Source organism: Typopeltis vanoorti, chromosome 2 (genome assembly GCF_054136105.1).
Source record: "Typopeltis vanoorti isolate ZY-2024b chromosome 2, IOZ_Tvanoo_1.0, whole genome shotgun sequence".
In the NCBI taxonomy this organism is placed as follows: domain Eukaryota; kingdom Metazoa; phylum Arthropoda; class Arachnida; order Uropygi; family Thelyphonidae; genus Typopeltis; species Typopeltis vanoorti.
The window spans coordinates 62,185,646-62,202,983 of record NC_143550.1 but is presented as its reverse complement, the minus strand read 5'-3'; the positions used below and the strand labels follow the sequence as shown (position 1 = coordinate 62,202,983).

Below are 17,338 nucleotides of genomic sequence, written 5' to 3'. Positions count from 1 at the left end.
TTGCACATGATAGGAATAGCTCCTGCATTATAAGTGTGTTTAATGATTTTCTCAAGCATAGCAAGGCCAGATTTCAACTATTCATAATAAAAGGAAGTTGTATTAGGTAAACTATATTTTTACAGGATTTTTACTCTATACTTTGGCAATAAAATAACTGGTAAAGCATACATATTACTGAAAACTGAAGATTCATGTTCACATGTTGTTGAGCCGATGTTTCCCCCCCTTTTTTTTAGGAGGGAAGAGTAAGATAGGATTCGATCCAAGATCTTTTTATCTAAAGGGCAGATGTTATTCATCATGTACTCAGTTCTTTCTTCATCTAAAAAGAACTAAAAATCTTCTTGAAGACCTTTTTTTTTTTTAAACAAGCAAATGTCACTAGCAAGTCATAATTTAATTTGGGCTAAGAAGTCACTTTTTGTTACATGAAATAAAAATGATTAACCTGTATATAAACAGATTCCTTATTATATTTTAAATTAGATATATTTCAAATTAAACATAAAAATCTAGGTTTACCCATTCGGTTTTCATTAAGAATATATGAGCATAAAGTTGATTCAAATCAAAATTTACTACTAAAGGAATTTACGTTAATAAAATCTAAGATAATTTAATTGGGTATATGATCCAGAATATTTCAGTTGTTGCACAAAACTTAGTTTATTTATAACTTCTCTGCAAAAATATAAAATGCAGATAATAAAATTCTATTTTTTAAATTAACACAAAACAAAATGTACCACATATTTTTGCTATAAAGAGCTTTTACAAATTGGTCAGCAGGTAAAAAGCTCTTATTTACCCTCTTTATTACAGAAAAAATATTTCTCACTCTTTAACTTGCATTAATTATCAAGAAGGAACTTCAAATAACTCTACTACAATCAATCTCACTTCACATAACTTCAAGCACTTAATGAAGCCTTAGTCAACCAAACAAGAATGATCAAGTTTCAGCCTTTATTGTAGGACCATCCCCTCCTGCTCCATCAGGAGTCTCATTTCCAACATTTTCTCCAGGCATAATGCACTTCCAAAGTCCATAAGTTTTGCCTACTGTAGTTTGCCATAAACGGAGGGTTCCATCTTCACTGCCACTTGCATAGAGTTCTCCATCAGGAGAAAATCTTACACAATGAACTGGTCCAAAATGTCCCTTGAATGATTCTGAAATGAACAATCAAACATCAAAATATTTTTTTAAATTATATACAGTCAACTCTCACTACAGCAAATTATAATGTGGACTGCAACATATGAAAAGTCCTCTCTCGAACCCATGATATCAGTGCTATTCTAAAAAATTCACAATAAACCTTTCACTATATTTATTTGCTTGTGAGATTTATCTGTATTAATGCAAACAAGGCTGTGTTAAAATTTAATATCACAACAAGCAACTTACATTGAAAATATCTATCAGTAGTTTACATATACCCTAGAATTTACATTCATCAATCTATTGAAGTTATTGAACAATTCTTTCAGTTTTAATGAAATCTTGCAGATATTGTTTACTCTACAGTGACACAATTATGAAATAGTGGAACTCTTACATCATAACAAGATGATGGATGCTATTATCTCATACTGTCATTATTTTTGGAGTTTATGTTCATCAAATTCTTCCAGATCTTTGTAATCAGAAGACTACCTCACAGTCTCCTGCACAACCAACCACATATTCATTATAAGGTTTAATGGAATAAATAATTAAATAACACATTTAACCATTCATATACTGGTCATCGACTTACGATCAAAAATAAAATTAAAACAATAATAATAATAAATTAGGCAGCTGCGCATACGATAACTATCTTTCACATACACTCAGTCGCTTTCAAGCAGTGGTGTATTAATTAAAATTCTACTGAAATACTACCCATAAAATGTCTAGTAAAAGGAAAATGCCTTCCTCTACAGATACGCCAGCTAAGAAGTCAAGGAAAACTATTGATTTAGAGTGCAAAATGAAAGTTATCCAAAAGTATGAAGGCAGAAAGAAAGTGAATATGATAGCACGTGACTTGAAGTCATCACATTCCACGGCATCGACGATACTTAAGGACAAAGAAAGAATTCGGGAAGCTGTGAAAGGTTCCGCACCTATGAAGTCTGCAAATTTAACCAAACAATGACAGGGACCCATCCATGAAATGGAGAAATTGTTGTTTATGTGGATGGAAGATTTAATACAGAAAAATTCACCCATGAGCCTTTGCACAGTGCAAGTGAAGGCTAGAAGTCCATTTCAGAGTTTAAAAATCACACGGCAAAGACAATTACGCAAAAGATTTTCAGGCTAGTACTGGATGGTTTAAGCATTTTAAAAAAAGATTTTCTTTGCATAATGTGCATGTCACAGGAGAAGCAGGAAGTGCAGATGAAGATGGAGCCCAAAAATTAGTTGATAGTTTTGACTCTTTAATCGAAGGTTATCTACCAGAAAAAATATTTAATGTAGATGAAACCGGCTTGCAATGGAAATGCATGCCTAATCGTACGTACATACACCAAGAAGCAAAAAGGATGCCAGGATTCAAAGCTTTTAAGGATCGGTTGATTTTGCTGATTGGTGGGAATGCCAGGGGGTTTTAAGCTGAAGCCTCTTCTCATTTATTGTTCAGAAAACCCTCGTGCATTTAAGCATATCAACAAGCACTGTTCGAAGACTGGTTCATTGATTTATTCCCCAGGCTCATGAATATTGTGCGGAAAGAGGTATCCCTTTCAAGATTTTATTGATTATGGACAATGCCCCTGGTCACCCTACTCATCTGGACGACCTCCAACATGACGTTAGAGTGGTTTTTATGCCACCTAACACAACCGCTCTCATTCAACCCATGGATCAGGGTGCTATTTCAGCATTCAAGGCTCACTACCTCAAAAAGACATTCGCACAAGCCATCAAAGCAGTAGATTCTGATGCTGATTTATATTTGCAAGACTTTTGGAAGCAGTACAACATTCTTCAGTGTATCAAGAATATTTCGATCGCACAGGAACGTATAACAAAGAATTGTATGTCGGGAATTTGGAAAAAGTGTCTAAAATGTTATGCAAATACATCTGAAGGATATGAAAAAGGAGAGGAACTGGAAGTGATTACAGAAAAAATAATTAAACTTGCAAAAAATCTTAAATTAGAATGTGAAATAGAAGACACAGAGAAGTTGCTAGATTGTGAAATAAATGAACTTCCAGATGAAGAGTTGATTGAATTGGAAGCACAGAGAGTGTCAGAAGAAAAAGCGAGAGGAAGAAGAGGAGCCAGAAAAGAAATTCAATGCAAAGAGTTTTATCAGATTACAATAAATTTAGTTTAATCCTTTATCCAAGTGTGAGCAAACAAAGTTTGCACCTGAAAGTATCTTCAGGACTGGGGTAAGGTAGTACAACACCAGGCAACTCATTGCAAAGTTGGAGCAAGCTAACATCACTCTTATCTCAGTATCTCCCATAATGCAAAACACATCTGCTTGCGGATATGTATAATATTATGTATTAAGGGAAGGGCCACTATTCAGACTAGTTTCGACCTTTATTGAGGTCTCTTCAGTGGGAGCCAGGCCAAGAGTTGGAGATACCAGGCAGAAGCATTAGCAAGGTCATCTCTACCTATAGGAGTTGCCAAATGGTGTGCCACCTTTTTATTAAATTACTCTGGATTTAGAGAAAGAAGCTGAAAGTTTATTTTTCACGTGGTTAGACTATAATAAATTTAGTTTAATCCTTTATCAAAGGGGTGCTTAAGGGTCAAAGCTGTATAACTGAGAGACCTCCACATAGCCTTTAAAGGAATGCGGAGAACCGACCAGGTCTTCTGACCTAATGTCCAATCCTCACCTTCTCGTGGTGCACCCTGTTGAGTATCTACTTGGATACTGAACGAACGAGGATGGGCTGGCAATTTGGGATTTAGCCGATCAAATTGTATTCTTATTGGTTAAACCAAAATAAAAAATGATGGTACAACATGACAAAATTTCATGCCGGCTGGGGCATCGCCCGGTTAAACAAGGCCCCCGTTGTTTTCGCCAGGGAACCAGGGCGAACAGCGAAAAGTCAGCTACTGGAACAAATCTGAAAACAAACCCCAACTCAACATCACCAGAGTTAAAGATTGGTACTATCAACGTAAGAAGCCTGAATGGCAAAGAAATGGAGCCAGCTGAGGAATTAAATAAGTACCAGATCGACATAATAGGGGTGACTGAAACAAAAAAGACAAAAACTGGTGAGATCTTTCCGAGCAATAAATACAAAATGTTATATTCAGGCAATGACAATCAAGGAAAAGAAGGAGTAGCTATAGTATTCAACACAAAATACGAAGCTAACCTTCTTGAATGGCAGGCAGTCTCAAGTAGATTAATTTGGGCAAAAATGAGAATGGGGAACTGGACAATGAGATTTATTTGTGCCTATGGTCCCACAGAAGGTCTACTAAGGTAGAAGTGGAGGAATTTTTTGAGGCTTTAGAAAAAGCAAATGACACAATGAAAATGGAAAAGTTGGTCCTTGTTGGGAATCTAAATAGACTAGGAAATGATTGTCAGACATACAAAAATATATTGGGAATATTTGGAGAAAAGAGCAAAGCTAATAATAATGGCAAATATCTGTTGGATTTCTGCTCAGGACATGGACTGATTATTACTAACACCATGTTCCAACATAAAAATTTGCACAAATTCACATGGAGAGAAGAGGCTAGGAATAAGAAAAGTCTCATTGACTATGTTATTGTTGATAGTGATGTTTTCTCCCTGGTGCAGGACACCAGAGTGTACAGAGAATTTGAAATTGGAAGTGATCACTATTTAGTCTTGAGCAGGATAAAATTGAATTTCATATTGAAAAGAATAGCATGTAAGAAAGTTTTAAAGCGAATAAAAGTTGTGCAGCTCTCAGATGTGAACTGTAGACTAAAATACACAAAGCTTATTGAAGAAAAAATGAAAGAGTTTGAGAACAGGAATCAAACCTTGGAGATTCAGTGGCAAACTCTGAAGAAAACATTGATTGATTCTGCCAGAGAGGCATGTGGTGAGGTTGTCTGCAAGGATAAAAAAATCAGAACTCCCTGGTGGACACAGGAAGTTAAAGAGGCAGTGAAGGAAAAGAAGAAAACATATCAAACGTTCCTGTCAAATAAGTCAGCTTGTGGTCTTAGAGAATATAGAGACAAATGCAAGAATGCTAAACACCGTGTAAAACTAGCTAAACAAAAGTAATGGGAGGACTTTGGCAAGAATATAGAAAATAAATATCAAGAAGGTGGCTAAATATTTTGAGGTTGTTGAAGAAGCATAGGAATGGAGGAAAGAGTGCTGTAAAAGGACTTAGAGATGATAAAGGTGACATGAAAACTGGAATAAAAGATATCCTTGAAGTATGGAGTAATTACTTTGAAAAACTGCTAAATGAAACAAGCAGTGATGACAGCACAGTGCCCTGCATAGTTCAGAAAGCCTGGACAGAGGGATGAATTCCCGATGATTGGAGTAGAGCGCTCATAGTACCCATATATAAAAAGGGAAATAAAACTGAATGTGAGAATTACAGAGGTATTTCCCTACTGAGTGTTCCTGGCAAAATCTATGCAAGTATACTTGAGAAACGATTGAGAAGAATTGTGGAAGAAAAGCTTGGTGAAGAACAAGCTGGATTCAGGCCAAACAGAGGCTGTCAGGATCAGATCTTCACTTTACGACAAATAGTCGAGAAAGCATGGGAATATAACAAAGATCTGTATTTAAGTTTTGTCGATTTGGAAAAGGCATATGATAAGGTGCCAAGAGAGAAGCTATTCAATACGCTGCAGTTATATGGTGTCAATGGGGCATTATATCAAGCAATACTTAGTCTTTATTTGAGTTGTAAGTCAGCAGTTAGAATTGAAGGAAGTACAGGAAGATGGTTTAATGTTAAATCTGGTGTGAGACAAGGATGTACATTATCCCCTCTGTTATTCATTATCTATATGGATCACATTATGAAGGAAAGTGGTATTAAAACAGGATATCATAATTGGAGATGTTAATGTCAGCTCTTTGCTTTATGCGGATGATGTTATACTTCTAAATAAATCCGCTACAAGTCTGCAAGATTCTCTGACTAAATTGAATAGCTGTTATAATAGATATGATATGAAGGTCAGCAATAAAAAGACAATGAAAATAGGCAGAATCATTGAAAATGTCAACTGTGTTGTGAATGGAGAACCTGTGGAACAAGTAAAACATTTCAGTTACTTAGGCACGATTTTTACTGAAGATGGTAAATTAAATATAGAAATAGACAACAAAATCAGCAAAGCTGGTGTGGTGGGAAGTCAATTGAATAAATTCATATGGGATAAGGAGAGAAATTAGTCGGAACACTAAATTAGCTGAATACAAGACAGTGTTCAAACCAGCTTTAACTTATGGATCTGAGAGCTGGGTCAGAAGTAAAACACTTGACCAAAGACTAGAGACCGCAGATATGAGAGTCCTGAGAAAGATTAGAGGTGTGAACAGATGGCATCAATGGCAATATCATATTAAAAATGTGGATATTAGGAAAGAACTTGACATTGTCAGCATCCAGGAATGCGTTAGCAGAGCTAATCTCAGGTGGTATGGTCACCTAAACAGAATGGGCGAAGAAAGATTAGCAAAACAAGTGTTCTCTGCCAGGTTGGCAGCAAAACGACCCAGAGGAAAACTAAGATATAGGTGGATTGATATGGTACAAAGTGCCTTAGATGATAGAAATATAAGATCTGATAATATTGGAGTCTTGACAAGTAACAGACTGATTTGGAGGAAAATTGTAGTTAGGAAGTTAGTAATGATATAATTTTTTCATGTAGTACTATCATATCCTGTACACCCCTTGTGGGTACATGGCAGGAATTTGATGATGATGATCCTTTATCAAAGTGTGAGCAAACAAAGTTTGCACCTGAAAGTATCTTCAGGACTGGAGTAAGGTGGTCCCCAGTCCTGAAGATACTTTCAGGTGCAACCTTTAATATTCTTTTTATAAATTTCTCCTATCTAAACTTTTTGTATGCATTTGTTTTTATGTTCTATTTGTTTGAATTAAAACAAAGAGCTTACAGCTGTATTATTATTATTATTACAGCATCACACTGTATTATTATTATTACAACATCATACTGTATTATTATTATTGCCACATATTGGCCATTATAGTATCGTTGTTATTATTATTATTATTATTACTGCATATGCGCTGTTCATCAGGGATCTGAGTTACGTACAAATCCAACTTAAAGACGTTCTCAGGAACATAATCTAGTTTGTAATTGAGGGACTGCCTGTAGTTGTTTTCCATTTGATTCTGTGCAAGGTATCCAAAAGGCATGGCCAGCTAGACTTGACTGACCATACGTATGATGTATTTTTTTATGTTCTAGGCAGATGTTAGCAGATATCCCAGTTTGACCATAATATGATAAAGCTGCAGAAACAAGGAGCTTTGTAAACACTTGGAAGAGAGAGAGAGAGAAAAAAGGTATAGGATCCCCTGGGAGAGCAGATGAGGGGTAACCAGCTTCAGATTAAGTTTGAATGCAGAGCAGAGATTGTACTTTTGAGTTCTGGCTAACTAACCATGATAACTAAGCATTAAGGAATTGACAGCATACACTAGAAATATAAATTAAAAACAAATTTAATAAATACTTTCTGGCTTTTCAACACATATATGGCTAACTAACCGAAATGATTTCAATTGTAACATCACTGCCATTGTTCATCTGACAATATTTCAGTGTCAATCAGAATTCAGAAATGCACTAATATGTGTAGACCTGAGTATTATTATTATTACTGAGTTTTTACGATAGTGAATGTTTGATTTTATATATATATATAAAATGCAGATAAAATGGCAGAAAATAAACTGGTTTCTTATTCAAATCAAACGTGGTCCCTCTTGGTGCTAGAACTGTAATTATAATGCATCTTTTTGACCACAAGCAGGTGTCCAAATACTTTGTAAATATAGTGTATATAATGTTGGCAGTACATTCAACTGATGCAGTGATGTGCAAGTAAATATCAAGGTCTAGCTGTAGTGGCACTCTTAGAAAACAAGCTTTAATTTGTGTGCCTTGCAGTTCATTTAATTTCTGATTTGTACAAAAATGTAATTCCATAGTCATTTAATTTTGATTAAGTAACTTTGCTGTGGTAACCTAATGCATGCAACTCTGCAGACAGCTCTAGTGCTGACAGATGTCCTTGCAGCATTTTCCAGGTTCACTGCAAGGTTCATCGCTGAGAGAGAATTACTGATCAAATGGCTAATCATTTACTGAAAACCTAGTCTCAGCTCTACCAGGAAAATAACTGTGCAATCTTCCATCAGAAAAAATCTGAAGATGGCCTCCGAGCTTACTGAACTTGTACAGCCAGTTTCTCTTGAAGAGGTACAGGAAGTCTTAAAACTCACCAAGAATGGCAAGGCTGCAGGAGTGGATGGTATCCTCCAAGTTTCTAAAACATATCTGCCAATGAGGTCAAACATGGTGGGAAGTCAAAATAATTGCTGTGCCCAAACCAGGGAAAGAACCAAATAATGTCAAAAATCTACAACCTGTCTCTTTGGCTTTGTGCCACCTTTAAACTCTTTGAACGAATTCTCCTTAAAAGAATTTCACCACTCATCAAAAGAGCACTCTCGATTGAACAAGCTGGCTTCAGGCCATGAAGAAGTTGCTGTAACCAGGTCCTAGCCCTGATAACACAGACTGAAGCAGGCTTCCAGAAGAAACTTAAATCCAGAGTCACTTTCATCGACCTAACATCAGTCCGGATCAGGGGCCTTCTCCTAAAGCTAAGCAGTATCATAGGGTGCAAAACAACTTTCCAGCTTTTTGAATCCATTCTCTCCAACAGAAAGATCTGGGTCTATATTGATGGAAAAAAAGAACAAGCCAGATTCCTCCACAACATCATCCACAGGACTCTTGTTATCCCCCTTTACTATTTAACATCTACATGTCTGACTTACTACATACCAGCTCAAGTATATATATATATATATATATATATATACACACACACATATATATACACACACACACACACGCTGATGATTTCACTATCCTACACTAGTCTACCTCCTTTGCCAACCTGGAAACAACCTTGAACACAGACCTGAATATCCTGGAGGTGTACCTCAAGCTGTGGTACATGAAGCCAAATCCAACAATAAATGTGTCCACAACATTCCACCCGAACAATGCAGAGGTGAATTGACATCTCAGCCTCTCTTTCTGTGGCAAAAAGGTAGGGCATGAGCCTTACCCGAAATACCTTGGAGTGGGCTTGGACAGAAGCCTAACCTATAAAAGGCACATCACCAACCTATTCAACAAAATTAAAACAACAAATAATATCATCTCACGGCTTGCTGGAACAACCTGGGGTTGTGGTGCTGATGTCTTAAGGTTGTCTGCACTAGCCCTTGCATTCTCTGCAGCAGAATACTGTGCCTCTGTCTGGGAAAGTAGTTTGCACACTAACATTATAGACACCCAGCTAAAGTCTACCATGCGCAAATTAGTGGGCCATTGAGAAGCACCCCTCTCTCCTGGCTGCCTGTCCTATCCACCAAATATACGGAGAAGACAAGCCTCGATTAAAGTATTTAATAAAGTAATGAGCAACCTGCTCCTGCCCTTGCACCACTCTTATAAATCCACCTAGTATTTGCCTAAAATCACGAAACCTTTTATGGTCCATGGACAAACTCTCTCTTCTTCTGCCTTACCATCAACACCTGACATGTGGAGAGAATACTGGTCCAACAAATGGTTTCCTGATTGAAGATCCCTGTGCTCTGCAGCCTGGTTTTGCCCTTCCTAGGAAGATTTGGTCATCTATCAACAGAACTAACCAGAAGAGATATGGCTACCTACTGCATAAATGGAGACTATCAAGACCACCCTCATTGTGACTATTGCCCTGTGGCCCAGGCAATCTGATATTGTGAATGACTGTCCAAAGTTCCAATCTCATGGTAGTGGCCTCCAAGACATCCACGAGGTGACAGGCGAGGCTCTGGATTGGCTTTCTGGTCTGGACATTGATCTGTAGCTGCTTTTTTTAAGAATAAATAAATATAGTGAGTGACAGTGACTCCCAGGATGTTTAACTGCTATGGTATTACCATTAACTTTCCATCTATGAATGACATAAGCAACAGTGGATTTCAGTATACTGAGACAGGTAGCAGTGTCACGGATGGAAAGACCACTGATGTGACACCCAACTACCATCCCATGCTGGAAGTCTCAATTCAGATGAACATGGTATCTTGACATAGAGTAGAGTGCAAAACATGCAGCACATCCCACCTTTTATTACCACACTTGCACAGGTACTACCTGAATATTTCCATGTGATATGATCCAAAATTTGAATGGGACGTAAGGCATCCAAATACTTTTGTCAACATTGTGTGTGCACGTACACACACTGCTTGGAAAGACATCAACAGATACTATACAGTGAAGAACAGAGAGCCATGGCACTCACCTTAATAAGATGTCGGTCTTCTATTCACTGCAATGACTGCAGAAATCCTAGGGAGCATACTTTCTACAAGTGTATTATAGTGATTAACAGGACCATTCTTCCTATGGACATGTAATGAGTTCCTAGACTGTTGTGGAGTGGATATCCCTTGACCTCACCTGATGCTCTACAGTTTATTCTGCAGATGTTCAACAGGGTTGGGATCAGGGCTCTGTGCAGGCCAGTCAAGTGTGGTGACATTCATGTCCACATACCATGCAGTTAAAGCAGTAGTTATAACACGGTGCAGTCTTGCTGAAAGAGAATGGTCAGTTCCATAGAAATGTCACAAAGTAGGAAGCTCTACATTTTCCAGAATGCTCAGATTCCTCCCAGAGTTCAATGTTCATGACACCACAGAGGGTCCAAGGCCAAACCATCACACTGCCACCTCCAAATTCATAATTACAATTATGCACTCTGTAATAGACATTCACCAGACATCTCCATGCTTGTCCATCTGCTCAGTAGAGAGAGTGTAGCATGATTTGTTGCTCCATAAAAGTTTTCCAAGCTTCCATGTCCCACTGTACATACTCTTTTGCACCAATGAAGAAGTGCTGCATGTTGGTTTTGAGGGCTTGTATATTGCTGTCCAACCACAGAAATTACGTTGTGAGCCTGGTTTCTGAATTTTTTTTTTTTTTGTTGGTTCATGTTCCAGCTGATGCCTGGAACTCCACATTCACGTGTTGACCAATGAATGGCAGTTTTTACACATTATTTTTCATAGCACCCTACAGTCACAATCGAGTGGGTGGGTTGTCCACTGCAGGTAGCATTTGCAGCTGATTCTTTGCATTTCCATCTCAGTATATGATATGCAAAGTTTTAAGAGTGCATAGCGTATCAGCACTCATCTTAATTGGTCCAATGCAATTAATTGTAGGATAACTTTGAATACTTTAATTTATATCAATATAATTTTAAATATGGAAAGCATAAAGGTCAGATGAACAACAGCTATGCTTCACACATGCCGTTTATGTAAGAAGCACAAAGGGTGTATGCTTTGTGGTGAGATCAGATTATCATTCACAAACACTAGGGTGGGACACCCTAGTGCTTATGTGAATTTTGATATGATTTTTAAATAAAGCCATATAATATGCACAGAAATCAGAAAAATTAATCACTTAGGAAATTATTTTTCTAGATTGAACTAACGAAAGGCTGAAATAATTCTTTTTACTTAAGTAAGAAAAACAAGTCGTTTCAGCCTTTATTTATTTATATACATTTAAATAAATAAAGGCTGAAATTTATTTATTTATATACAAGTTTCAAATTCCTTTGACTATAATTATACAATTCATGAAAGCTCTGGCAGAAAACAGAACATTCAGTAGATCATCAACATTGTTTCCTATTGTAAATATGGGTAAAAAAGTTATAAATTATTTATAGAAAATTATATATTAAAACTTGTCTATATCGGTGTCCTAAACAAGTCAGTTCACACTTCACACACACAAAACAGATGAAACTCAGAAATCAAAAACAGCAAGTCATGACAATTGACAACATTCATTTGGACTGGCTGACCCAATAACCATGTGATTGGTTACAGGAAATCAGTGGCTGTGATTGGTTATATGTACAGGTCTCAGGATATTACATACATTTACATAAAACAACAAAAACAATTGTAAAACTCATATTATAAGGGGTATAATATGTTGAAATGATTAAAAATTAAGAATCAGAGCTTAAATCCTGAATCCACTCCAGGGATTCTGGGGGTCAGTTTAAAAAAAGTTCTCTTTAGTGCCTGAGAATGAATAGATAGAGCACTCAAGCACAATGCGATTGATAGTCTGAATCCTGCTTCTGCATTCACAGTTTGGAGTGTCAGACCAGTTCCATTTATGCAAGAGATGTTTACATCTCTCATCCTGTTCTGATCCAGTTTAAAGTGGTCCATACATGTCTAGGGAGATTGAAACCCTCCAGATGAGATACTGGATTTGAAATGGGAATTTGAAGATTGGAGGTATGTTGAAGCCAATATTCTCCCCATGATTCAAAGTTCTGGTCATTCATTTGTATTGCACTCCTCCAGACAGGGTGACTGGATTTCAGTCTTTATGAGGTATGGAAGGAAATGTCTTGGTGAATAGGCAAGGAACTGTTTCCAATTATTTTTGACTATAATTTGCATATGGCTTGGGTCCTGAAAAAGCAAGGGAGGGGTTATATTACTGAGAGTTGGGAGCCAGTAGCAGATCTTAGAGCACCAGAGATTATCCTCATAGTTTGATTCAGCTGGACATCGACTAAAGAAGCATGTGCATTGTTCAGCCACACAGGAGCACAATATTCTGCTGTAGAACAAACCAAAGACAGTGCAGTAGTGCGCAGTTTGTTGGTATCAGCAAGTTTATGTATTATATTATTACGAGTTTCTAATTTTTCAGCGATATAACACCTAGATATTTTGAATGATTGTTAAATTTCACCTGATTATTTCTGAAGTAGACTTTTGCGATATAGTTTGCATGGATATTACTTAAATGAAAGGATGCGACTTTAGTTTTGTTCAGGTTGGGTTGTAAACACTATCGTCTAAAATATTTATCAAGTACAGCCAGATCTTCAGTTAAGATGTTTTCAGCTTTTTAGAATGTAGAATTGCAATGGCAATAAATATCGTCAGCACACATGAATTTCCGTGATGTTATCACTAACGTATAAGTTGAAAAGCAATGAGGAGAGAACTGACCCCCGAGATATGTCATTTTTAATCTTAAAGAATTTACTTTTGGATTCATTGAGAGATACTTGTATCCATCTTTCTGCTAGTATCTGATTAAGCATATAGTTTCAATGACTAAATATCCTCAAGATAAAGTAGCTATGAGAGAGAGAGAGAGAGGTGAAACAATAATCTTAAAACAGATCTCCCACCATCATCGCTATTTCAAGCTTTCACTTCCCAGGAACTTACCTAGGCAGTTAACTCACTGAGGACTGGGAAGGTGGCTGGACTCGATAATATCTACTCTGAATTCATCAAGAATTGTGGTCAGAAACCTATTAAATACTGCTATGTATAATAATATTCTGGACTCTGGTGTGCTTCCATCAATTTTTAAAAGATCTAAAACTATTGCTGTCTTAAGACCTGGCAAAAACCCTACAAATGCTTCCAACTACCATCCTACTGCCTTGCTAAGCATGTGCCTGAAACTTCTGGAAAGAATGATATACAACAGAATTTCTCCAAGTATACATAATACAACTCCTCAGGAACAAGCTGGTTTCAAACCCCACAGAAGCTGTTGTGATTAAGTACTGGCCTCGACAACCTTCATAGAGAGCGGCTTTGCAAAACAATATTCATGGACCTCTGCTGCCATGACACAGTGTGTCATGGAAGCAGAGGTTTTAAAATTTTAAGATTTTAAAATTCTTAGAAACTATCCCATCACCAAAACTAACCAACCTAATCTGGGTGCTACTGTCTCAGCACACTGTTGAGACAGTAGCACCCAGCCTCACCTTCTGGGTAGTTTAAAAATAATGGAACACTAAGAATTTGAGCCACCATGCTATTTATGTGTCTGTTCAAAGGGCTCAGAAGTGTCCATATTTGTGACCACACATCTGGGCTATTAACACGAATGTAATGCAATGCTTACTCGTCAAAAAGTATCCTCTTCATGAAGAATTAGTATATTGTGTTTAAATTTAGCTTTCACACAAATGCCAGAAAATAATTAAGGGAGTATTTTTAACAGGAATAAATACAAAAATATATGTGTGTGTGCACTTCATGCCTAGCACACCCTGAATATACACCCCTGACAGTATATATAAATATTTTTTAAAGTAATGATGTGACATATTCAGTTTGCAGCCAATCAGTTTCTGTTGGTGACAAAGTGAAAAATAATGAGATTTGTTGATACCTTTATTAGCTGTAAAATTTCTGCCTCGGTATCACAGGCATCCTCAAATACAATAACAAATAATAAAAGCATCAATAGAAGAACAGAAAATCAATAAATTCCTAAGTATTTTTTTTATTACAATGATATAATAAATTTAGTTTAATCCTTGATCCAAGTGTGAGCAAACAAAGTTTGCGCCTGAAAATATCTTCAGGACTGGGGTAAGGTAGTACAACACCGGGCAACTCTTAGCAAAGGAGGACCAAGCTAACATTACTCCTATCTCAGTATCTCCCATAATGCAAAACACATCTCCTTGCGGATATGTATAACATTATGCATTAAGGAACGGGCCACTACCCAGACTAGTTTCGACCTTTATTGAGGTCTCTTTAGTAAGAGCCAGGCCCAGAAGTGGAGATACCAGGCAGAAGCAATAGCGAGGTCATCTTTACCTATAGGAGTTGCCAAAAGGTGTGCCACCTTTTTATTAAATTACTCTGGATTTAGAGAAAGATGGTGAAAGTTTATTTTTCACTTGGTTAGACTATAATAAATTTAGTTTAATCCTTTATCCAAATGTGAGCAAAGATAGGAGTGATGTTAGCTTGGTCCATTTTTGCAACGAGTTGCCCGGTGTTGTACTAGCTTACCCCAGTCCTGAAGATATTTTGAGGTGCAAACTTTGTTTGCTCACACTTGGATAAAGGATTAAACTAAATTTATTACAGTCTAACCAAGTGAAAAATAAACTTTCAACATCTTTCTCGAAATCCAGAGTAATTTAATAAAAAGGTGGAACACCTTTTTGCAACTCCAATAGATAAAGATGACCTCGCTATTGCTTCTGCCTGGTATCTCCACTTCAGGGCCTGGCTCTCACCGAAGAGACCTCAATAAAGGTTGGAACTAGTCTGGGTAGTGGCCCTTCCCTTAATGCATAACATTATACATATCTGCAAGGAGATGTGTTTTGCATTATGGGAGATACTGAGATAGGAGTGATGTTATCTTGGTCCACCTTTGCTACGAGTTTCCCGGTGTTGTACTACCTTACCCCAGTCCTGAAGATATTTTCAGGTGCAAACTTTGTTTGCTCGCACTTGGATAAAAGATTAAACTAAATTTATTATAGTCTAGCCAAGTGAAAAATAACTTTCTATAATGATATAATAATCAGGAATTTGCATAAAATGATATATTTTCCATAAAGGGGATAGCCGAAGGCCACCAGATCTGTTTGTTATATATATATATATATATATATATATATATATATATATATATATATATACATATATACATACTGATTGTTATATATATAGTTCAAACCTGCTAGTTATCTAGCAGGTTTGAACTATTAAAATCTTGTTACACTGTGCTCAAAATATTTGTTCCACTGAAGATCTTTTAAAGCAAGAACTGAATTATATCATATCTGCTTTAATGAATCCAGGGGCGAATGCTTTTGAAATTCACGCTTGCTCTTGTTATCATTCAGGGAGTGTGAAGTGTAATTGAAGTCTGATTAACGGAATGATGAATTACAGGTAACCCTCGTATAACGTGGATGTTAGGTTCAATAGAAATGCCGCGTTATATAAATCGCATTATGCGAGACTCAGATCACATACAAAGAGTAGGGTTATGTTCCGAATTTGGTTTTTTTTTTTTAAAAAAAATAATTATATAAACAACAATGACATATCCAACAAAAATACATTTTTATTTCATTCAGGTAATTCATGTAAGTTAAGAAAACAAACTATAACACAAATACATAGTATAAAATTATAAAAATTACAAATTGTAATTAAGCTTCATTGCACGTAATGCATAAATGTTTTAGGCAAAATAAAAATAAGTGCATATTTTAATCTTTCATAGCACGAGTATTTGAGGATCGGTTAATAAACGATAGTTTTGTCGTGTAATCACCAGATGCATTACTACAAAACAGAGTAATTCTGTCTTTGGAAACTGAATTAAGGAGCTGATCTTTCATTTTTTGAAATATAGGTGTGTTTTGACATTTTTTTTTTTTTCAATATAATTTGGATTCATCAGCATTGAACACCTGGTCTGCATTATAAATGTTTATAAACTTTGAGAGTTTTTTGTTTAATAAGATTTCTATTCAAAGGAATTTTCTTTCGAGTGCATCTTCTTTCCAAATCATTAGATTTCTTCATTTTTCTCTTAGAAAATTGCGTACAATTTTCTAAGAGAAAACACGAGCAACAAGCTTTGCACTTACTGTTGACCCAGCAATAAACACTTTCTCGGATTTTATGTTCATTGTGTTTGATTGTTTGAATTATTGATTCATTTAAATTCAAAGTCCTTACAACAATAACTGGTTTTTCTCCATTTTTCAACTGATCAACAATTTCAATTATTTTTTTTTCAATATTCCTTTTTTCCCTTTCAATGCAATTTGTGGCCATTACTATAAAAATAATTTTTTTACATAAAAAAACATTACATAATAATTATGTATGTAGTTACGCCAGAAAATAAAGTGCTCAGCTTGAGATAACACACTTATGATTTTTAGTGCACTTTCCTGACAGAAAACGAAGACAACTGAAAATGGTCTTCGTTTTCTGCATGCTAAAGGGAGTTTCCCCTGATATAAATTCGCTACTTATAACTACCTGCACGATATGGGCAGACACAAAATTAATGAAGATAAAATTTGATTTTTAAGTCGTGCAGTGAAAAATATATGAAAAGATAAGGGTTACTACAATTTGTAGACCACGTTATATTGAAACCACATTGTATAAGTACTGCGTTATACGAGTATTACCTGTACTGACCATTTAAAAC

The 17,338-nt window shown here is 36.2% G+C and overlaps 1 protein-coding gene across 1 annotated transcript in view; it reads right to left on the bottom strand.

Annotated features, from left to right (window-relative positions):
• Positions 1-650: 650 nt before the first annotated feature.
• The window catches only part of wmd (serine-threonine kinase receptor-associated protein wmd), a 130,470-nt gene continuing 113,782 nt past the window's right edge, over positions 651-17,338 (bottom strand). The window contains exon 7 of the mRNA XM_090405558.1: positions 651-1,176. Coding sequence (XP_090261684.1) covers positions 956-1,176 — 221 coding nt within the window. The 3' untranslated portion in view covers positions 651-955. The remainder of the gene's footprint in view (positions 1,177-17,338) is intronic.